Source organism: Microtus oregoni, unplaced genomic scaffold (assembly GCF_018167655.1).
Source record: "Microtus oregoni isolate MIOR12 unplaced genomic scaffold, Mior012 000002F_ref0000024, whole genome shotgun sequence".
NCBI classification, from domain to species: domain Eukaryota; kingdom Metazoa; phylum Chordata; class Mammalia; order Rodentia; family Cricetidae; genus Microtus; species Microtus oregoni.
The window spans coordinates 71,338,106-71,361,660 of record NW_024543061.1 but is presented as its reverse complement, the minus strand read 5'-3'; the positions used below and the strand labels follow the sequence as shown (position 1 = coordinate 71,361,660).

The following is a 23,555-nucleotide window of genomic DNA, read 5'->3' as shown; positions in this document are numbered from 1 at the left end:
GTTTTCTTTATGTGGGCACTTAGAGCTATGAAATTTCCTCTTAGCACTGCTTTCATAGAGTCCCATAGGTTTGGGTATGTTGAATTCAAGGAAGACTTGAATTTCTTTCTTTATTTCTTCCTTGACTGAGGGGTGGTTCAGTAGTTGACTGTTCAGTTTCCATGAGTTTGTAGACTTTCTAAGGGTAGTATTGTTTTTAAATTCTAACTTTACTACATGGTGATCCGATAAGATACAGGTTACTCCATTTTTTTTTTTTTTTGTATCTGTGGATGTTTGCTTTGTTACTGAGTATGTGGTCAGTTTTTGAGAAGGTTCCATGAGGTGCTGAGAAGAGGGTATATTCTTTCCTGTTTGGGTGGAATGTTCTATAGATGTCTGTTAAGTCCATTTGATTCATTATATCTGTTATCTTTTTTCTATGTTAAGTTTCTGTCTAGTTGATCTGTCCATTGGCGAGAGAGTAGTGTTGAAATCTCCTACTATTAATGTATGGGGTTTGATGTGTGATTTGAATTCTAGTAGTGTTTCTTTTACATGTGTGGGTGCTTTTACATTAGGGTCATAAATATTCAGGATTGAAATTTCATCTTGATTAATTGTTCCTATTATGAGTATAAAATGTCCTTCTCCATCTCTTCTGATTGATTTTAGTTTGAAATCCATTTTGTTAAATATTAGGATAGCCATCCCCGCTTGTTTCTTAGAATCATTTGATTGGAAAACCCTTGCCCAATCCTTTATTCTGAGGTAGTGTCTGTCTTTGAGGTTATTATTTTTCTATCACATGATTGTATATACTCTAGAGAATTTCCGATGGTGTGACTTAAGAGTGGGATTGTTGGGGAAATTCTGTTGGTTGTGTTAGAGTTGGTTGATTCTGGCAGCATGTGAAAACGAGAGTTTGACATTGTTTATTTTCTTTCTGAGTGTGCTGTGACTTTTGCTGTGTGCTGAGAAAGTAAGTGGTAGAGGGTTCTAAGGAGTTCATTACTTTTTAACTATGTGAAAGTTTATATACAATTCTTGCAGAAGTCATACATAATAGGAGCCAAGGAAGATGGCTGAGTGTGTAAAGATACTTGCTGCACAAGTCTGATTGACTACCTAAGCTTTATCCCTGAAAGCCACATAAGACTGGAATGAGAGAACTTACTGGATACAGTTGTCTTCTGGACACATGTGCACCATGGCACAGACACGACCCCAAGATCAGTAATAATGAATAACAATTTAAAAAATGAATTCTCTAATGGAAAGTTTCCTTTTTCTTAAGAAATTAGGGAAAATGTGAATAAATTCAGTAATTTTCATGAAACTAAAAACTAGAGAAGAACCAATCCATATACTGTTTGTTTTCCATATTATCTGTTGGATACTATCTCAGTTATCAATGTAAGGGGCACGGTGAGTTATAAATATTTACTATTGAATAATATATATATATATATATATATATATATATATATATATATATATATAAAACCAGAATGGATCCTTTACGGGAATTAACCAATGATTCTTCTGGCAATATCTTACACTAGAAAATAATATTGAAACGATCATGTATGTTGAATAACTTGAAATTAAGTTTTAGGTAGCATCTTCTTATATTCATCATATTTGCTTCCATACTCCACCCCATGCAATAACCCTTTCTACTTTCCTGGCTGCTGCAGTTAGATTATGTAGCTTGTTGGAAGACTTAAAGACAAGGGTCTCTGATGGAGGAAACATGTGGCTTTTAGCTTTCTGTGTTTGGGTTACCCCACACTGTAGGACGTTTTCACGTTGCATCCATTTACCAAGCCTGACCATGGAGAAGAATGTGTAGGTTGTGGCTGAATCAAGAGGTTGGACATCTCAGGTGTTTGGGCTCAACCCAAGAAATATTTATATTTCTTGAAGCCCAAAATTTTAATCATCTCCTATATTAACATTCAAATATTCTTTTTGAAGTGGTGTATGGGAAACTGGGAAACCTGGATAGACATATATAATTGAAAAGACTGCAAAAACATTTTTATATTTATGTGCTTATCAAAATGTGTAAATAATTTTAAAGAAAAGATTTTATTTATTCAGAAATCTTTGAATTTTTGTTATTTGAATTGATAATTTAAAAGTGTTTCAATGATTTATGGTGATAGCAATATTGCCTAACAATTTTATATATGTCGAGTACTTTGAATATTATGGGGTGTTTCAATATTACAATGACTTAATAATATATTTTAAATTCTTTATTTTCTGATAATAATTGCTGTGACAATTAGAGGTTCAAATGACAGAAATAATCAACGATTTCTCACCTCTATTGGAAATCAGGATTAGTCCATGTGATTTAGAATGTTTGGGTCATTAGTGGAATTAATCAGACCCACTCATTCCCACCCTATTGCAGTATCAGATCCACGTACCTTCCTAAAGGAGGACATTTTAGTGTTTTTTTTTTTCCCGAAATCACTCAAGGTCAGGTATTAGCAAAAACTGTACTTCACTTATTCCCAAGATGAGTGATGAAGAGATCACTTATGCAACTGTGAGATTCCATAAGTCTTCTTCAGGGTTGAAGAATGAAGGAAGGCCTGATGAGGCTCAAGGGCCCAAAGAAGATGGCCACAAAGGTAAACGTTTTAAGTGTATAAATTCACCTGTTTTTCATGCATTGTAACTTTGGACATTTGAAAACAATATTCTACTGGTTTCTATTGAAAACAATAACCCTATTTCTAGTTGTTAATTGGTAGTAAAAGAAAGTCAGCTAGACAAGGTAGAACAATGGGAGCCTGTAGGAAAAAAATTCTTGAGAATGGAGAATCAAGAAGTAAATACATTCTTTCAAATTTAAGAAACCATTAGGTTTTTTTTAGTCTAGTAAAGTATTCTGAAACCTTTAAAAGTGACACAGTCAAGCCTGAAGAAACACTCAACATTGTAGAGAAATAAAATCTTAAACAAATAAAAATTTGCATTAGAAACAGTACTTTCATTCTAGCAGAAGGTGTTTTAATTGTCTTTGTTATTCTCAACATCTAGTTCAAGGAAACAGCAAAAGTAGTTCATTTGAAGAGGAAGTCTCTTCCTGGGAAAAAGGTTTCAGAGGAACAGAAGGGAGATAAGAGAGGGTAGTGAGTATGGGAATGAGTAAACCACACTGTGAATTTGCAAAAGTGTCAAAGAAGAATTAAGTTTATTAAAAAGAGCAGATGTCTCAATTGTGTGTGTGTGTGTGTGTGTGTGTGTGTGCTCAATCTGCACATACTGTCAGAGCTGACCTCTAAACTGAGAACCTTTACTTCTTTGATTAGGTGATAATCAGATGCAGGGCTCTCATGTTTCCAACACTTCAGATACACAAAGATGTTTATTATTGTCTATAGAAAATTAGAATTTACCAAAAGAAAGATAGAGTTGACTTTAGGTTCCTTCAAGAATGGGCCTGTTTACAGGTCAGCTCTGGAACAGCTATGGTTCCCCACAGTTCTCGAGAACATCCACCCCTTTTTTCTTCCTCTTCATCTCAGTTATTGCCCTTGGTGGACTGCACACTGCAGTTTGGAATCTTCTACTTGGACTGTGTCTGTGCCTTCAGTGTTTTCAGAAGGATGCACTTTTGATCTTGTAGAACTGGGTGAAGGGCAAGTGCCTGTCACCCAACGGCTCCTAGGTTAAGTTGGGACAATTGAGAAAGTAAGGCCAAAGGAGAAAAAGCTAGAAATCCTGTGAAACTTCAAACATGTAGGATTTCTACAATGGGTGCATTTTAGGTAGAAATCTATAATTTAAAAAGCACATTTTCATGCAGTTTGTATGATGGACTTATATAAAAATTTTAAAGACCAATGTACCTTATTTTCATGCTATGTGAAATTATAATTACTACTGTAATATGCTCTTTTCATGGGGATGATTTTTTTTTGTTGCTTTGTTTTGTTAATTAAGAGAGCTCAGTCCCCTGGAACCTCATTGCGATACCTCTCGGAATCTTTTGTTCCATTCTGCTGGTGGTCATAACAGTGTTGGTGACATTCAGTGAGTAACTGATATACATCTTCTTTGCCTTTCTGCCTAAGTAATAACTTTAGACACAAAAACAAGTATTACAGTCTGTCCATTGTCCTTTCTATAATCAGGAGATTTGACAGGTGGCTCTGAACTTTTAATGTTTTCTTTCTGACACTACAGGCTCCTTTTCTCTTATATACCTAATTTGTTAATGTAGGACTTTTGGGAGCTGCTTTATTCTCTCATCATTGCCATGATCCCTTCTGGGGACTTGGTGGTAGTCTTCCTGCTGAGTCCAGGCAATTAAAATCTTAGGTAAACATTCTGTGAAGAATGACTGTGCAAAAAAAAAAAAAAGATTTTTTTTTTTTTTTTTTTTAGTTTTCTCTTCAGTGTATATTGAGGACATGGTTGTGTAAAAATACTGAATGAATACAGAGACGTTAAAGGTACAGCCTTATTGGATTCCATTACATCTCTGGAAGAAATCACTCCCAGGCTGTGCTAATTTCTGGATATTACGTTTCACATCTGGTCCTTTGAGAATTGTGCCTTTTTATGTTTATTAATTTAGATTTTCAGGGCACGTTTGCTGAATATTTTACTCTAGTATTTATTTGTAAGTTTTTGTCTGTGAATAAAATTTAGTAATTCGAAGATATGCTACTTCCACCATAATTTTTTCAGTTGTATCATATACTTCACACTGAAGTTGTAGATAGAGAGCAATTCCTGTTTCCATTCCTTTTTTTTAACTTTCTTTTTGTTTTATTGAGAAAAAAACAATTTCCGCCTCCTCCCAGCCTCCCACTCCTCCCCCCCACTCCTCTCCCCGTCCCCCCACTCCTCTCCCTCTCCCCCCACTCCTCTCCCCCTCCCTCTCAAGTCTGAAGAGCAGTCAGGGTTCCTTGCCCTGTGGAAAGTCCAAAGTCCTCCCCGCCCCCCATCCTGGTCTAGGAAGGTGAACATCCAAACTGGCTAGGCTCCCACACAGCCAGAACATGAAGTAGGATCAAAACCCAGTGCCATTGTCCTTGGCTTCTCAGCAGCCCTCATTGTTCGCCATATTCAGAGAGTCCGGTTTTATCCCCTGCTTTTTCAGTCACAGTCCAGCTGGCCTTGGTGAGCTCCCAATAGATCAGCCCCACTGTCTCTGTGGGTGGGTGCACCCCTCACGGTCCTGACTTCCTTGCTCATGTCCTCCCTCCTTCTGCTCCTCAATGGGACCTTGGGAACTCAGTCCGGCGCTCCAGTGTGGGTCTCTGTCTCTATCTCCTTCCATCGCCAGATGAAGGTTCTATGGTGATATGCAAGATATTCATCAGTATGGCTATAGGATAGGGCCATTTCAGGTTCCCTATCCTCAGCTGCCCAAGGAACTAACTGGGGACCTCGCCTTGGGCACCTGGAAGCCCCTCTAGGTCCAAGTCTCTTCCCAACCCTAAGATGGCTCCCTTAATTAAGATATGTGCTTCCCTGCTTCCCTATCCAACCTTCCTTTATCCCAATCATCCTTTTTCCCCAGGTTCCCCCCATCCTACCCTTCTCACTTTTCTCTCCCCATCTCCCCTTACCCCCCTCCACCCCACCCTTAAGATCCCGATTTTTGCCTGGCAATCTTGTCTACTTCCCCTACCTAAGAGGATAGCTATATGTTTTTCTTTGGGTTCACCTTCTTATTCAGCTTCCTTAGGATATCCAATTATAGACTCACTGACCTTTATTTAAGGCTAGAAACCAATTATGAGTGAGTACATCCCATGTTCATCTTTTTGGGTCTGGGTTACCTCACTTAGGATAGTATTTTCTATTTCCATCCATTTGCATGCAAAATTTGAGAAGTCATTGTTTTTTACTGCTGAGTAGTACTCTAATGTGTATATATTCTACACTTTCTTCATCCATTTTTCCATTGAAGGACATCTAGGTTGTTTCCAGGTTCTGGCTATTACAAATAATGCTGCTATGAACATAGTTGAACAAATGCCCTTGTCAGATGATCGGGTATCTCTTGGGTATATTCCCAAGAGTGGTATTGCTGGGTCCAGGGACTGGGAGAAGATCTTCACCAACCCCGCAACAGACAAAGGTCTGATCTCCAAAATATATAAAGAACTCAAGAAACTAGACTTTAAAATGCTAATTAACCCAATTAAAAAATGGGGCACTGATCTGAACAGAGAATTCTCAACAGAAGAAGTTCAAATGGCCAAAAGACACTTAAGGCCATGCTCAACCTCCTTAGCGATCAGGGAAATGCAAATCAAAACAACTTTAAGATACCATCTTACACCTGTCAGATTGGCTAAAATCAAAAACACCAATGATAGCCTCTGCTGGAGAGGTTGTGGAGGAAGGGGTTCCCTCATCCATTGCTGGTGGGAATGCAAACTTGTGCAACCACTTTGGAAAGCAGTGTTTCATTTTCTCAGGAAATTCGGGATCATCCTGTTTCCATTTCTATAGTGAGTTAATTGAACTGTTTCTTAATGTCAAAATAGCAATTAGAGTAGTTATATGTATTCGATGTCAACATAGACTTTTTCTTTTATCTTAAATTTCAGTATTTACACCTTACAAAATTTTTGGTGTTATATGTCTGCTGTTAATTTTAGTTTTTCAGTACAGGCTAGAGAAACAAGAACAGGAGAAAATTCTAAACAACCTCAACCAAACCTATGACACCTTGAAAAATGACAGCTCCTTAAAGGAAAAAATGTTGAGAAATATGTCTCTAGAGTATGATGCCCTCAAAGGTCGTCTGGACTCCATCAACAAAGAATGCTATGCAAAAACCAAGATTTCTTTAGATTGCTCAGTATTCTCAGGTATGGAGGGGATCTTGAAGAAAGAATTGCAGGATTCTTTTATTATTTCTTCTTCAGAAAATTGAAGTCCAATTAGCCGATTACAGTGGGGTTTCCTTATTTTATATAGAATCCTTGAACCCCAGAAACCTCTGGTTGAATTAGGAGAGTTTTATAGTTCCTAGAGGCTAAGCACTCCATATTTACACACAATCATAAAAGTGTGTGTGTGTGTGTGTGTGTGTGTGTGTGTATGCGTGTGTGTGCACACATCTATCTGTATGTTTTCCTTATGCCTTGGTTCCAAATAGATGGCCTGTTTGTGATGAACAGTGCATATAGTGCTTACACTCATGAATATCAATTAGTAACACTGTTAATGATGCCAAAAAGATGAAATAGCATGTGTTACAAGGAATCTTTCTTACTTTGCACCATGACTAGTTATCTTTAATTGACAGAGTTTGTAGGAGAACATGGAGAAAATAGTCCCACACTAGCTCAGAACTGAATATAATGACGGATTCTCTATTTAGTGGGAACTCACAGATCACAGTCCTCTTCATGACTTGGCAATAGGAACTGAATCTGGCAGTCAGGCAAGAGAGGAGAGAAAGGGTGAGTGCATGAGCGTGCACATTTTTGGTGCCCAAGACCATGCCCAACCTGGTCCAGCATCTCAAAGGCCATTGGTTGAAGGAGGTTCCCCATTACCTCCCCATTTTGTACAAATAAGAGAGTTCCAAATCCAACACAAAACTATATACAGTAAGAATAGATATCAAGTACAAAAATGTGAATTACAACCAGCATAAACAATATTAAGCAAGAAATCTGCTAAATGTTTAAATAATTGTTTTATCCTAAGGAGTCTAAGTCTTGTATTAGAAATGGCTTGACTAAGTCATGAGAGGAAAGTAACTATGACTATCTAGTCTTCAATCCCATCAAAGACCTGAGAAGAAAGATAATATTACTCTTATTGCACAGCTCATCATCATTGGTCAGGTTCTCTCTTTTGGGTGTTTGGATGTGAGACATGGTTTCATTCTGTAGCCTAGGCTGACTTGAAACTCAATGTATAGCCCAGGCTATCCTGGAATTCACTGCTCAGTCTAGGATGGCCTCAAACTCCTGGTGATCTTCCTGACTCACTCTGTGGAATGCTGGGCTTATAGCTATAGAATATGTCTGGCAGTATTTAATTTCCTTTAAAGGCTAAATGGTATTCCATTGAGTATATGTTCTACATTTTCTCTACTTTCTCATCAAGAAAGAACACTAAAGTTGTTTTCATTTCTCTACTGTGGTAAGCACTGCTGCATAGAACATGGGTGTGCAAAGGTCTCCCAGCATTCTAGAATCTAAATTTCTGAGAGCTGTGAGATTTTAGTTACTTATATAGGCTTATTAAACATATTCTGATTACAAAACACCAAAAAGTAATAATTTTAATCATTCCTTTCTCTGTTGTAGACAAATATGTTGACGGACACTGGTTCTGCCGTGGCATAAAATGTTATTTTCTCACGGACAATAAACACTGGCATAAATGCAAACAGACCTGCGAAGAATGCAGATTTTCCATTTTGAATATAGAGAATAATGATGAACTGGTTGGTACAATAGACTCTAACATGCATCTTTATTCATGGACTACTCTATCCCTTTGATAGTGAAGCATGAGCCTATGAGTTTCAAATAAAAGAGTGCTTCAGGGGCTGTATGTGGTTTTCCTGTAATGAGGGCAGAAATCATGCAGTTAAATTTCCCAGCTCATTCCTTTTAGTTTCAGGATGCAGGGTCTGCCATGAGGAGACTCATTACTAGGCAGGCAGTCATGCCTTTGCAATCTCCATTATTTCTCAGGAGTCTGCAGAAGAGTCCCCAAAATAAGCATGTCTTTTCCTGGTGAAGTTTAACCATTCGGTACAGCACATTCTGTGAGTGGCTGTTATTTATTTCCATAGAGTGCCAAGTAAATCTCCAGAGGCAGTTGTTGAGGGCTTGCTCTTTGGAACCCAGAAAAGAGACTGCTTGAGATGGAAAATAATTGATCTTTGGACCAATCTGCAAAATGGAAATGACAAGAGAACTGTACAATAAACAGAAATATCAGTAAACTTATGTGATTTTCAATAAATCTGTCCACAAAATTTACTTCATAGTATTCTTTGTATCAGAAAAGATGTCCATATCCAGAATCAAGTATTTAAGATAAAAACAAAGTGGCCAATGTACTACCATTGTCTGATTACATTTATTACTAAAGAAACGTCTCCAAATATGTGGATTATATTTTTTTAGAGAAATGCTTGGAGGATCAGTTTGACATCTCTGTTATTTAGAACATGGAAACATTTACCTACCAATTTAATACATGTTTAAAAATTACAGCATCAAATAAATTTTAATGTTAACTAATAATATAATTTTCCATTAGATACAGTAAACATAGGTAAATTTAAGCTTGAATTCTAAAACATATTCTGAAATTTCATGAGATACCATGACACTTGAATGTGTCATGTAGGACACAAGAATTACTCCCTAATATCTCCACTTTTCTTCCCCAAGATGTCACTTCAGTGTCTGAATTACAGCCTGGGCTCCTCTCTGGACTGTGGAACTTAGATGCACAGCTTTTCCCAAAGGGTTTTTATCTTAATGAATTTGCTTTGAAGACAGGGGCCACTTATAATGCACACTTCCCACAGGCCTCTGTAATCTTTCAGAGAGATTATCTGAATAATTTTATAAGATGTCAGAGACTCTTTAATGAGCCAATGTGTAGTGTATAGTTTGGGTCTTGATGCAGGAAGATTGTGATTTTAAAGCCAGCCTTGGCTATACACTGAGACTTTGTCTAAGAAACACCATCACAAATCATTTAAGGAATTGAGTATCACTGGACACATGAAGTTTTCATACGAAATAACTTATGAAACTGATATCAGTTTTGATATAAATGAGCTGCTTGTGGGAAATGGAAGGAGTGAGGGGCCAGCAGAGAACTGACATGGGAATAGCTGGGAATATTATTGGTTATTTTTTTTCCTCACTAGACAGAAATATTATGGTAAGATGTGTTGTTTCCTTTGCAGGAATTCCTTAAAGCCCAACTTCATTTAAACAAATCCTGGATTGGATTAAAATATCATGGAAGGAAATGGCAATGGGTTAGTGATAGCCCATGTAACCCGTGAGTTTCCTGAACCCTTACACGCTAACACTGGTACAGTTGTTGGGACGATTGTGTGACAAGGCTTTTCTCTCATTTCAGAAGGTTTCCCTTATTTTCTATGCAGCTCACAGTTAAGGACAAGATGCATAAGGCAGTGCCTGAGCAAGTGATCGATAGGGAAGAGGAATGGTCTAGAAGTTGACTGCTAGTGATGTAATACTGAACACAGCTCAGGACTGTGTGTTCTAAGATGCACAGGGCACAAGCAATCAGCAGCTTAAGATGATGTGAAGTGACTGGACCATCCTGACAGATACAATGAGTAGGAGTATCTCAGACATTAACTTTACTTCTTTTTGTAGTTACTTATATAACTGTTTGAATTTATAAATATAAGACATGATATATATGTATATATATGTATATACATATACACACACATATATATACATATGTATGTATATATACATATGTCATGTATATATACATATATCATGTATACATGTATACATGATATATATGTATATGCATATATATATATACACACACACACATACTTTCCGTTTCAAGGTATTGTAATGTACAAAATCTAATGTGGTAGAAAACTGTTCACTGTTTTTATTTATGATTAGTATTTATTTTTCTAGAAAACTCTTTGAAAGGTGTGTGCCTTGTAGTGGCACATACCTTTAATCCCAGCACATGTGAGGCAAAGGCAGGCCCATCTTTGAGTTCAGAGAAAGTCTGAGATGCTGAGTGAGTTTCAGGACAAGCAGGGCTGTACAGAGAAACACTGTCTTAAAAAACACTGCCACCACCTCCACTAATAAAGAAAGAAAGATCTCATATATATATATGTGTGTGTGTGTGTGTGTGTGTGTGTGTGTGTGTGTGTATGTATGTATATAAATATATGGAAACATGATCATATCCATTGCATACTTTCCCCCTCAAGCTTCCCCTGTATGTGCTCTAACATGTTTTCCTCTACCCCAAGTTTCTTAATGGATGTTGTTCATAGGAACATGGTTGTGCAAGGAAACCTAGCCATGGCCACAACCTCAAGGAAGAATAAATTTCCCATTTCCAATAGTTGTCACCTAACAATAGTAATTCACTAAGGGGTAGAGGGCCCCTTCCCATCTATGTTGGAATTTTGGTTGGCTTGATTTTGTGCAGGTCTCATCTAGGTAACCAGTTTGGTAGAGGGATAGCCTTGTCATGTCCAGAAAGCAGCATTCCACAGAACTTTTCCCCATTGGCTGGCTCTTACATTCTTTCTAATTTCCTCTCCCTTTTGTTCCCTTAGTCTCAGTGGTGGCATTTGGGGAAATGGGTTTGTGAAGATGTTCCCTTTATGGCTGACCATATATTCTCTTCTCATTGGCACATTGACCACTTCTGCTTCTCTGTACTATCCACTGCAAAAAGAAGCTTCTCTGACCAAAGCTGAGAGCAGTCCAAGTCTAGGCCATAAACATAAATATTAAGAGTACAATTTGACTACATACTCACTTGGCAAAATGATTGTAGCAGGTTCCACCCCAGGGACCATGACATCCACAAACATGGTCTTTTATTTAGGTTACAATACCAAATATAGCATGTATCCAATTTTTTTGTCCGTATTGCCTGCCTCTAAATAACCTATTCTCGGCCATAACTCTGGCTTATTACTAACTAGCTCTTACATTTTAAGTTAACCCATATTCCTTATTTATCCTCTGCTGTGTGGCAGTACCATTTTTAACATAGACATTTATCCTATTCCCTTTGCATCTACTGGTGTTATTTCTGACTCCACCTTTCCTCATCCATCATTCTTAGTTTGGTATTCCCTCCTAATTTTTCCTGTTTAGCTGTTTAGCTTGTTTATTATACCCGTTACAATGACATATAGTCACACAACATACAGAAGAACTATTCCACAGCATTTTACCTTTCTGTCTAATTAAAATGGAAGGTTTTAACTTTAACATAATAAAATTATATGCACCAGAATTACATACAACAGAAACAGTTATCCAGTAAGAATTATGGTTACAATGTCCATTCTACTTGTATTTGGTGAAAGTATAGAAAATATTCTATTGTCTATTTTATCTTGGTTAGTCTAACATTTTATCATTAATTTGCCTTCCATCATAACTAAGGAAAACTATAAGTTTAACCTCTTAGTCTTTAACTCAATTAAAGACCCCAGAAGGATGAAATGTTAACGAATGAGAAGGACAACAGGTTACCTGAACAGTCACCCGAAGTTCAACTATAATGTTAGGACATCCAGCTCTGGCCTATAGGCCTAGCATATCTGACAGACTTTTCTGTGAACCAGGGAATTTTGAAGGACTGTTCTACCTTGTCTTGGAAAGGTTTGGTAGTTACCTTTCTTGCATCTTCCTGGTATAGTTTGGACAATATATTGTAAGCAATTGAAGCAAGGGCACTTTCTTTCCTTGCACGGCTAACTTTTGCCATAAAGAAAACAAAGTCTGTATGGAGGTTCTTCAATGCCCATCATCTACTTTGAAGCAGATTGGTGCTACCAGGCAGATATGTCTCATTGTCAGGAAAAGTCTTCAGTTATTATGCACATTAAATGCTTGAAGACCAGATCTTTATGTTGCTGGAGCTCCTCCCGCTCTTTCAGCCAATAGTTTCTGAGATACCAGCCCATTGGGGCGTGGTCTCTCTCCCTTTAAAAAAAGCGGCCACTTCTCTCTCCTCTCTCTCTTACTTCCTGCTCCACTTCTGGTGACTAGACTCCGTTCCTGATTGTGCAGAGGGCTGTTGTCTGGGACGGTGATCTGTAAGTTTTTTATTTTATTTTATTAATCATAATTCCAAACTGGTGTGGGATTGTTGTGACTTACACCTTCACTTTCATCTTTATCTAAATATACCTGTTTAACCTAACATGACTATAAGTTTGACTATTATAAATGACTATTAACTTTTTATATTATACATTAAGTTTTTAAATGAACTATATAAGCACAATAACCTAAACAAAGGTAGAAATATACATACAGTAAAACAAATTAACTTTAAATTATTATCAATATACCAAATTTATACCAATGTGAAATGTTTTGGGGGTTAAACTAGATTCAGTAATCAATAATCTACCATTTTATCATTTCTATGCTCCCTTTTCTTGCAGAAAGAGATCTTTGAATCTAACTCCATTGGTTAGTTGTTTTATGTTTGTTTGTTTGTTTGTTGTTGTTGTTGTTTACCATGACAAATAATAACTTGCAACCAACCACACTAAACAAAGTTAACATCCATAATCCTTTTAGGAATGTGAACACTGTTTTCTCTAGACTGCTACTGTTGTCTATGGGCTCTGCCATCTTTAGGAAACTCTGAGAAAATTCTAGATTATGATAAAGTCCTTGAATGGGGTATTCAATGAGACTGGATCATCTCATTTAGAAGCAGTGAAGTTGTACTGGATTCAAGATTTGAGGAGAATGTAACAGAGGCATTTTGAGACCACCTGTCCATTTATTTGTATTGGTATATGGTCTTTTTGCTCTGAAAATATGTAAACTTATAAAGATAACATATGTATCTGGATTAATACAAGTATATACTGTGTTTCTACACAAAGCAGCCAAAGATGATTTTTTTTATGTTTAAGCAGGTAAAATATACATCACATGTCTTATAATTTATTTCTTTATGTTTATAGCTAGGAATTTTCAGAGGGTCTCCCTCCATCAAACCTGATTTTCCTTAACTATGAATGAATCCACAGCCTTCTATTTTCTATGGAAATATAAACAGAATCACTGTATCAAAGTAATATATCTTTTGAATTCCATTTTGAAGTAAGAACATTTCAAAATATATAGGCTGGTTTAATCCAGAAGCTTTTATTATCAAAAGCCTCTTAGGAGATATTGCTCCTTCCTCAGCAGTCAAAAAATTCAAGGAGAGAACTATAATACAGATATCCAGACTCTGTATTTTTCATTTTTATGTGACTTTTTTCTTTTATATTACTTTACTCCGCTTTTAAGGATTTTATTATTTTTAAACTATATTTTTAATCCATGACTATACATACTATTTTTTTCTCTCTCCCAAGCTTACAGTCTTTTTAAACAGACTGTAAACCATTTAGAGATTTTTTTTTTGATTTTGTATTTTTTTTTGTCTGAATACGTCTTTACTACATATTTCCTTCTTTTTCTGACTACATGAGTCTTTAATAAGTGTCATGGCTAGGACCAAAGTGGAAGATTTGGTCACTGGCTTCACCTCACTCATTAATTCCCTGAAAGCCTAGATTTTTGATGAAGGTACCGGCTGGAGCTACATTTATTGCCCCATCTCTGGGTAGCTTTTGGGTCCCTGTTGCCACTGCCCACTGCTCATGAACCTGATCCAATGTTTGTTAGCAGGGATTTTAAAAAGAGTGATGATGTCTGTTTTTGCCAATATTGCTGAAGGAAGCTACCTGTTAGAGGAGCCTTGCCTCTGACTGATGCTAGCAAACAGAGCCTATAGAGAAAAGGCAGTTACCAAGATGCCATACTTGACTCCATTTTTGTGTGTTTAGAATGCTTTTTAAAGCTTTTCCAGGATTTATGTAGTTGTATGTGGTGCCACAGTTGGCACAATTTTTAGAGGAATTTTTCCTGTTCCTACTGCCTGCTCCCAAATAACCAATACAGAGACTTAAGATTACTCATAAATATGTGACCAATATCTCAGGCTTATTACTATCTCTTACATTTTAAATTAACCCACATTCTTTATTTACCCTCTGCCATGTGGCAATACCATTATTACCATTGCACATTCATTCTGCTCCCTGTGCATCTAATGATGTCTCTTCTGACTCTGCCCTTCCTCATCCCATCTTTCTCACATTAGCTTTCCTGCATAGCTTGATCCTGTCCAGTTATTGGCCAGTCAGCTTGTTTATTAAACCAATCATCGTGACATGTACACACAAAGTATACAGAAGATATTATTCCATAGCAATGGCATTTCTTATGTGGTAAAGTCCTCAACTCCAATAAGAAAGCAGTCATCCTATAACTGTTGTGGGATATTTTCATTGCACTCTGATAAATCTGAGACTGACAATAAAGTTTATTTTGAATCAGAGCTGACCAAAATTAGCCATAGAGGTTTTGGAGAACTGAGAACATATAGGGAGATATAGAGAGATACAGGAAGCAGTGGGACAGGGTTCATTTTTAGAAGGAGAAAGAGAGGAAGTTACTGGTCACTTTCCCTCTACTTCTCTGATCATCCATGTTCTTACAATTGGATCTGACTCTTGAGTTTTTATTGATAAAGAATAATCAGCTAAATGCTTCATACAACAATGATACCACCGGGCACTTGTTGCTTAGCAGATCAGTATTGTGGCATGAAGGGTCCAGTGCTGTGTAAGACCTTTCATATCTTTTCTCCCCAAACATCATGCAAAGCCCCTTCTGACCCTTTGAAAGCTAACTGAAAGGAAGATATTTCCTGATTGGCTTGATATTGATTTCTCTATATACTGACATCAAGTGTGTGGTGTCTTCAGGAATAGGGTCTTACCATGTAGTTATGGGAGGTAGCAACATGGTAAGTAAGGGCAGTGGCAGTAGCCTGTGTTGATTTGGAGACCCCCTATGGTCTCTCTGACCCGTAATTCCTATGAGGATATCCCTTGCCTTGCACTTTGATTTTCACTTAATAACTCATGCTTTCTGTGGTTCTAACTTTTTTTTAAATTAAGATTTGTCTTTTTAGTGGCATTTATTTTTCATAGACTATATTTTGATCAGGTTTCCTACTGCTAAATCCTCCCATGTCTTCCCCACCTCTCTACCCACCTAACTCCATGTTCTTTGAACTCTCTGTCCACAAAATAAATCAAAACAAAAAGTGAAAAATCAAACAAAATACCTAATAAGAGAAAAATACTAAAAACAAAAAAATAAGAAACCAACCCCGAAACTGCTAAAGAAACACGAAGTCTGTTTTGTGTTGGTAAACTATGAACTTACTGTTGAGTGGGTTTTCCTAACTCATTTTCCTGAGTCTCCCCTTTGGTCAATCCACATTTTATCCTGTGTTTCCTTACCCTGCAGTACTTATCCACACCTGATATTTTAATCCTCAAAATTTCCCATCTATTTTCATATTATATATTTATCATTCATCCTTCTTATTGATGAAATACTAGATATTGAAATTTCTCCCTACAAATTCTATGTTGGCTTTTAAGTAAATTTGCTATCTAATATTTTTAAGTTGACTTTTATAGCATTTAAAACTCACTTTAATTTTTATTGTTTTTTTCTTTTCTTTTGTTTTGACATAGGGATTTATCTCAGCCTGGCTTGTCTTGAATTCCTGACCCTCATGTCTTTATTTTGAAAGTGCTGAGATTGAAGGCAGATATGACTGTTCCTGTCTTTTTACTATTGAAAGATATCTATCTTTCTTATTTAAAATGTTACATAGCAAATGTTGTGTCTGATGTTATATGGGTTTAATGTACCTTTTCTGCTTCTTTTGCTTATCACATCATTTCCTTTGTAGTATTCACTAGATTTCTTTTTCTTCAGCTGTAGAACTCTATGAGGCATCAACAGTGGTAACTTTCTCAGGAACCTTTCATTCAGTGACTGAGAACATGGAAGGTCTGGCTCACTTCTGCTCTAAATGTGACTTCACCAATGTGGACAACTAGATTCCAAATCTGCAGGAAAATAGCTTCCTCTCTCTCCTCTGAGGACATTATCAAATAGGTTGTCACAGAGGTAGCCAGAAAACAGAAGGCCTTATAAGATGTATTAATACGTTCATATGATAAGATTAACATTAGTGTTACTAATTTTGGTTTTCTAAAAGAAGGATTATTTTACATAGGCTAGCTCTGCTCTTCTTGCATCAACCCAAGCACTAGAATTGATGCTAATTTCCACCATGCCTGGCTACAGACTTAATGAATTTGAATGTAGCCTATAGCATTATACAGAGTTAGCGATGGGCAGGTGGTAACATTTGGAGTGAAGTTCCAGAGGCAGAGAGGATACCTACATCCAGGTTAAGCGATCTCTGTTGACGTTGACTATTTTGTAGAACTGACCCTTGATGATGGTATAATTACTAGGGCCAAATATGAGCTCTGAGTAAGGAAGCCTGGTGGTCAGATAGCTGTGATTTCCACAAGCATTATCTCTAGTGTGAAGATACAAATGCTTGTACACCTGCTTACAATGTCAAGTTCTAATAATCTAGTAAACAACTGTGAGCTTAACTTTTATTTCTCATTTAGAAATCTAGATAGGCATCACCATAGAGCTCATGATGCAGAATATGAGCTTTCTGTGTATTTTGTCAATAGTTACTCTCTTCTGGGTCTTTTGCTCTTTGTTTATGTAAAACACACATGCTTTATTGATTGTGCCTGTAATTATATCTCAAGCCTGGGTAAAGTGTGTTCTCATTCCTATTGTATCTTACCTGTTCTCTATATGCCCATGAGCCATGTATTTCATGTATCTTCCCTTTCTGTTCCTATGATAAATCTATATACTCTTTTTCTACTTGGCTGAGATACAGGACTGAAGAAGGGCGATCTTTTATTGAAAATTTCTCTCTTTGATATCTCTTAAACATGGAATTCTATGGATTTCATTTTCTGTGTTTTTTTTTTTTTTGACAGATTTTCATTAATCTAGTCTGGTTCAAATTCACTGTGTTGCCCAAGCCAGCCTTGAACTCCTGATCCTCCTGCTGTTAGTACTCAGGCATCTGTACTGGCCTGACCTTGGGGTATAAGTCCTCAGCTGTAGCCACTAAGAGCTCCTCCTGTTCACATTCACTATGTTCACTTCTAAAAAAGGCCCTGCCCACCTCCCATCTCTCTCTCTTTCCCTCTTTGTCTCTGTCTGTCTGTCCATCTGTCTCTGTCTCTATTCTCATCTCTTCTGCTACTCCTGTCTCCAGAGGCTGATTTTCCCTCTCCCCCTTCCCCATTTCCGTACGCTTTACTCCAATAAAAAATCCCTCTATCTGAGCTCTGTCACATGACACCTTTCTCTCTTGTATTGCTTTTTTTTTTTAATAAAAATTACAACTCTTGTCTCTGCCTTCCAAATGCTGAGAATACATTTGTTTACCACTGTACCTGTCAACATTCATTATGTAGCATTTGTATGGTCACTTTCCGTAGATTCACTATTCATCTTGCCTTGCCTATTAAGATTAAACTTGCTGCCATGCTCTGCTGACCCTTTGGGAGTTGCATTTCTTCTAAAGCCTCAATCAGCATCGGAATCTGCTTCCTGGCTGTTCATAAATATATTGAATACAGTTTTAATGATTAGTTTGTATTTGTTCAGGGGCTTGATCCACAGCACATTATTCCCTGATTTGTAATCCTCCTAATTCAGCTATCTAATTGGTGGTTATAAATAGGCATCACCTTTTTAAAATGATTTATTTTTATTCAGCATTTTAAGTTACTTCTCACAGTAAGGTAGTTGTGGCATTAATGTACCATTCCACAGAGACTGATATTGTGTTGAATACAGGGAAGTCAGCCAATCACTGTTTCAGTTCAAGACTTATTATGTCTGAAGAGGGGGAGGAAAGAGGAAAACATCCCAAACAGCAGTCATAAACTCTTATCCACAACTATATTCCTAACCTCACCTTTCTTCTTAAAACACAGGTATAGGAGATCTTGGTATTGCCAACTGTAGGGCCCATTTCCAAACAGCAGAGAACTAAAAAGGACTCCACATTATCAGTGCACACTAAATGTTTTTTATCTGGGGAGTTAGGGAAAAAGACACACATTCTCTTAATGGTTTCCTTTAGACTTTTCTTTATTCTTTTTTTTGAATTCTCTATTCTTTATTTTCTTGATGATTTCCTTCTCTTATTCTTGATATTTTCCTTCTAAATCCATCTTATTTCTTGATGTTTCCCTTTTAGTTACTTCTAACTCTATCCTTGATATTTTTCTTCTAACTCTCTTATTCCTGATGTTTTCCTTCTAACTCATTTTTAAATTTTATTTTATTTTTATTAAAAATTTCCGCCCCCCCCGCCTTCCTTTTCCCTCCCCCTCCTTCCTCACCACGCCCCTTCCCCTCCCCCTCCCTCTCCAGTCCAAAGAGCAGTCAGGGTTCCCTGTCCTGTGGGCAGTCCAAGGTCCTCCCCCCTCCATCCAGGTCTAGGAAGGTGAGCATCCAAACAGGCCTTCTAACCCATTTTAACTCTCTTATTCTTTTTTTTTAACTCTCTTATTCTTAATGTTTCCTTTCTAACTCTCATTCTTGATGTCTTCCTTGAGCCCATTTTACCTCTCTCTTGATGTTTTTCCTTCTAGCTCATTTTAACTCTCATTAACTCTATCTCTATCTTTCCCTTATAGCTTATTGTCCCAGAAAAATCTTTTAGGCAATACAAAACTTACAGTGTGGCTACATTCTGCTTCTTATGTAAATGATTACAATGAATACAAAACAAATAGTAAAGAACAGCATGTTTTTCACATCCCTTACCTGAGTAGACATTTTACACATAATAAGTGAAAAGCAAATTATTCCAAGAACCTGCATAGATTTAGTTGAATCTAAAGCAACTTGTTTTAGATTAACCAGGTGGACAAGCAAGGTATTCACAGTTAGGAGTTTCACTGGCAGGCTGCAGTTTTGTAGTTACAAAGGAAGGGCTAATTACTTTACTACTTATCTTGAAAGGTAATCTTATAAGGAATCTTAAAGGAATTACAAGCATAAACTTTTATATATGAGAAATTGTCAGTCCATTCTACTTCAAATCTTTAGGGTATATACCTACTCATTAATAGTTTCTTATATCAGGAGATTGAGTGTCAAAATGGATATAAGGAATTAATTATAACCTTTGGTCATCAACCAATCCTAGCAAGAAAAGTGCATCAGTTAGTAATAATAGGGTTGCTTTGTTCTTGTTTCCTGACCTTAATGTTTCACACATTCTAAAACTTTAGATTATCTTCTTGGGTTTTTCACTTTAAAGCTATCTGATGAAAACATTATTTTCTTTATTTTCAAAGCTTTGTTTCAACTGTAATGCACTCTGAAACCTGTGAGCACATCTCCCAACATTAAGGGTAAAAGAATTCAAGCTAGCTAAGCTAACAGGGATTCAGTTGTTTTCATTAATCACTAAGTTAAGCCACAGGCTGTAGAGCTCCTCAATAGAAACTCTTGTGTCCTAGCTGTGTGACACTTACTTGTATTTATTTTTATTCATCAAAACTCTGTATAAACTAACATTATTGTTATCAATTTGACAGTACAATTTAGGGAGGAATCATTCTCATGACAATCCAGAGATACTCTAGAAGAGTGGGAAATTTCCATGAGATAAACACACTATATTTCAGGCAGTGGGGGTCTCCCCACATTTTTTCACACCATGCCAGATACCAAAGAAAGATAACATCAGCAAATATGTAAAGGCACAGCAAAAGCAAAAGACATTCTGGGGTCTGTGGTCCTGGGGCCTTGCCTAGCTAAGAATGACCTATCAGAGAGTTCCCTTCTGGTGGGACACTTTGACTTTCAACTGCCACCTGCTGTTCCCCTGATATGGCCACTGGTACATTGCACTCTGTGCCACACATTTACTTCTTTTTTTCTATGTTTGTTGCAAAAAGTATCACAGGGAAACATAGTTTAAAAATATCTCCTACACTATAGTTTATCCCTGATGCATGAGCTGAATTTTTGGAGTCCATTCTTTATGGTGGGATTCCTTGCTCAGGCTTGATGCAGGGGTGGGAGGACCTTGGTCTTAACCTTAAGCTTTAATCACTTCCCAAGGGAGGCCTTATGCTTTCTGACAGAGTGAATGGAGGTGGGGAAAGCAGGAAGCAGGGGAGGGGGAACTGTGGTTGCTATGTGAAATGAAAAAGAAATAAAAAATAAAATAAATTTATCTCCTAGTAATAATGAATTGTATTTTACTTGCAGATAAAAAATTAGCAATATGAAATAGATGAGGAGTTGTGTTGTGATCAAGAGACCATGTCAAAGTTTTATTTGTTTCTGTTCATTTATTTTTTGTTAATGTGTGCACATGTGTGTGCAAATATCCCACAGGACAAATGGAGTAAGAATATAGTTGAAGGAGTTACTTCTTTCTTTCTCCTGTGTGGCATCTGAGGTTTGCACTCAGGTTATCAGGTTTGGTGATAGTGACCTTATTGCACTGAGTCATGTCATTGGCTCAAAACCATTTTTTATGACTTTGGAGAAAGTGAAAAACCCTTAGTGATACTCTTATTTTTCATTTCATATTCTGTGTATTTTAGTTAATAAACTTTTTTTAATAACCATGGTCTTCATTACTGTAAGCTTCATTTGTAAATAACTGCCCATCATCTTTTTTGTTTTATAGTGATTTGACAGTAATAAAATTAGGACGTGCCACAGGAGGCTGTGCATTTCTCAGCTTAACAGGCATACAAGATTATGATTGTGATAAACGCCTTGGCTGTATATGTGAAAAAAGAGCAGAAATGTGTAAGCAAAGAAAAGGTAAAAATGGAATGTTGCCATCTGTGTTTGTTTCCTCTGATGATTTCAGACTAGTTAACACCTGAATGTTTCATTCACAGGTCTCACTTGACTGCATAAACCAAGTGAGGAGCTGGAAAGGGAAGATGACTTTCCAAACTCTGACTTAACAAAGCAGAAGCCATCTTCCTTCCTGATAAAAAGAGCAGCTTATTTCAACAGTACTGATGCTCTCTGATCCTAGGCCCTGAGGAATCACTCTTTGTTTGCTGAATGACACATGGAACCAAATATAGAACATTGATAAATGGCACACATATCTTATTATCTCTAGGTTAAATCATCTCTGTATCCGTGACTTTGACATAACAATGAAGAAGTAAAATGCAGTTGTGTGTTTCTGTTTGCTTGCTAGTTAGCTGATTACTGTTTGATACTTTTTTGCAGGTGGAAGAATTTATCTTTAAAAAGCATTTATTTTCTGTAAATTATAATTTCAGACTTACTAGATGAATAGTTTCAAACTAGTTTAATGAACCCGTACCATAGTCCAAATGTTCTTTCTCTGATCTGTTTGATGATAAGTAGAAACCCTATAGACATGGTAATATTCATTGAGGCCAGCTTGATATGATGTCTCAGATGTATAATCTTACAGGTACAACAGTTTGAAGAGAGTAAACTACATAGTGAAGTTTTTGAATATTGTGGGCTATAGAGTGAGATTCTGTCTCATGAAGCCTAATAATTACGGTGATGATAATAATAATACTAAACTGTCCTTAAATATGTTCTAATGATAAATAAATTATTTTAAAACATCATTCTGAAGCAATAAATATTAGTATTGATAAAGTTATATGTTCTAATCTATAATCCATCTTCATATTTGTCAGTCTTCTGGGTGATGCCACTGTTGATATTTTCTCATGGTCTGGACCATGCAGTGCGTTTATTTCTAATGTCATTCACTTCTGAAGTGATTATTGACTCATGAGATTTTTTCTTTGGTATTAAAAACATAAAATACTGGTGTTGGAGTGTGTGTGTGTAATATAATGTCCCCACTGTAAGTCATGAGAAATATGAGTTTTATCAAATATGTACATGTCTTCTACCACCATTGTGAAGAATAGTCTCATATCATCTTAACACAAACTTGAGTTATCTGAGAATTGGGAACCTCAATTGAGAAAGTGCTTGCATAAGTTCTGCTTATACGTAAGCTACAGGGCATTAGTGATTACTGTGTGAGAGCCCAGCCCATTGTGGGTATGACTAACTATTGGTATATGGTCCTGGGTTCTATAAGAAAGCAGTCTGAGCAAGCCATGAGGAACTCCCAGAAAGATGCACTGCTCAATGACCTGTATCAGCTCTGACTTGTAGGATCCTGCCAGGTTTTAGTGCCTGTTCTGACTTCCTTCACTGATGGACTGTGATGTAGAAATGTAAACAAAATAATCCCCTTTCTCCTCAAGTTGTCTTGGTCATATTGTTTTATCACAGCAATAGAAACTCTAAGAGAACCATCAAACCATAACAGGTCTAGTTTGTACCTCCCAATGTTCTTTTCTGCATCTTGCCACCCGCAAGTTGGCAACAGACAAGCAGAAATATGCTCTTTTGTACTGTCAGTTAGTGTGGCATAGTCCTGAGTGTCATTTATTATGTAAAGATTTGTATTTGGCTCAATTTTCTTTGATTGTTACCATTATTATTATATATTATATATCATCATCATCATTTTAGCTAACTCCTGTCTTTTTCACAGATCAGTGGTTCAAATGTTTTTGTTAAAAAGCACTTTTATTTTATAGAAATTACCTTATTTCTCCAGTCACATGTGAACAGATGGTGTCCTTTTACCATCTGTTTTAACAATTATGAATAAAGTTGTCATGTAAATTTGTGTGTAAGTCATTGTATGAAGATATATTTTATTTTTTAGTAAAAAGTCTAGAACTCTGATATGAAACTTCTCATGTTAAGTGCAATTTCATTTCACAAGAAACT

General features: G+C 36.7%; 1 protein-coding gene across 1 annotated transcript; it reads left to right on the top strand.

Annotated features, from left to right (window-relative positions):
- Positions 1–2,512: 2,512 nt before the first annotated feature.
- LOC121436463 (killer cell lectin-like receptor 2) lies at positions 2,513–22,788 on the top strand. The gene is made up of 6 exons (XM_041636400.1): positions 2,513–2,627; positions 6,624–6,836; positions 8,292–8,431; positions 9,920–10,017; positions 21,421–21,560; positions 21,641–22,788. The coding sequence occupies exons 1-6, from the start codon at positions 2,513–2,515 to the stop codon at positions 21,649–21,651; spliced, it is 717 nt and encodes a 238-aa protein (XP_041492334.1). The 3' UTR covers positions 21,652–22,788.
- Positions 22,789–23,555: the final 767 nt, after the last annotated feature.

What these genes read in the sequence shown, in the direction of transcription:
- LOC121436463 (XM_041636400.1), top strand. Translation starts at nt 2,513, where the DNA reads ATGAGTGATGAAGAGATCACTTATGCAACTGTGAGATTCCATAAGTCT. An exon ending in TAGAGAATAATGATGAACTG is followed by an intron (nt 8,432 to 9,919) that starts GTTGGTACAATA and finishes TTTCCTTTGCAG; the next exon opens with GAATTCCTTAAAGCCCAACT. An exon ending in AGTGATAGCCCATGTAACCC is followed by an intron (nt 10,018 to 21,420) that starts GTGAGTTTCCTG and finishes TTTGTTTTATAG; the next exon opens with TGATTTGACAGTAATAAAAT.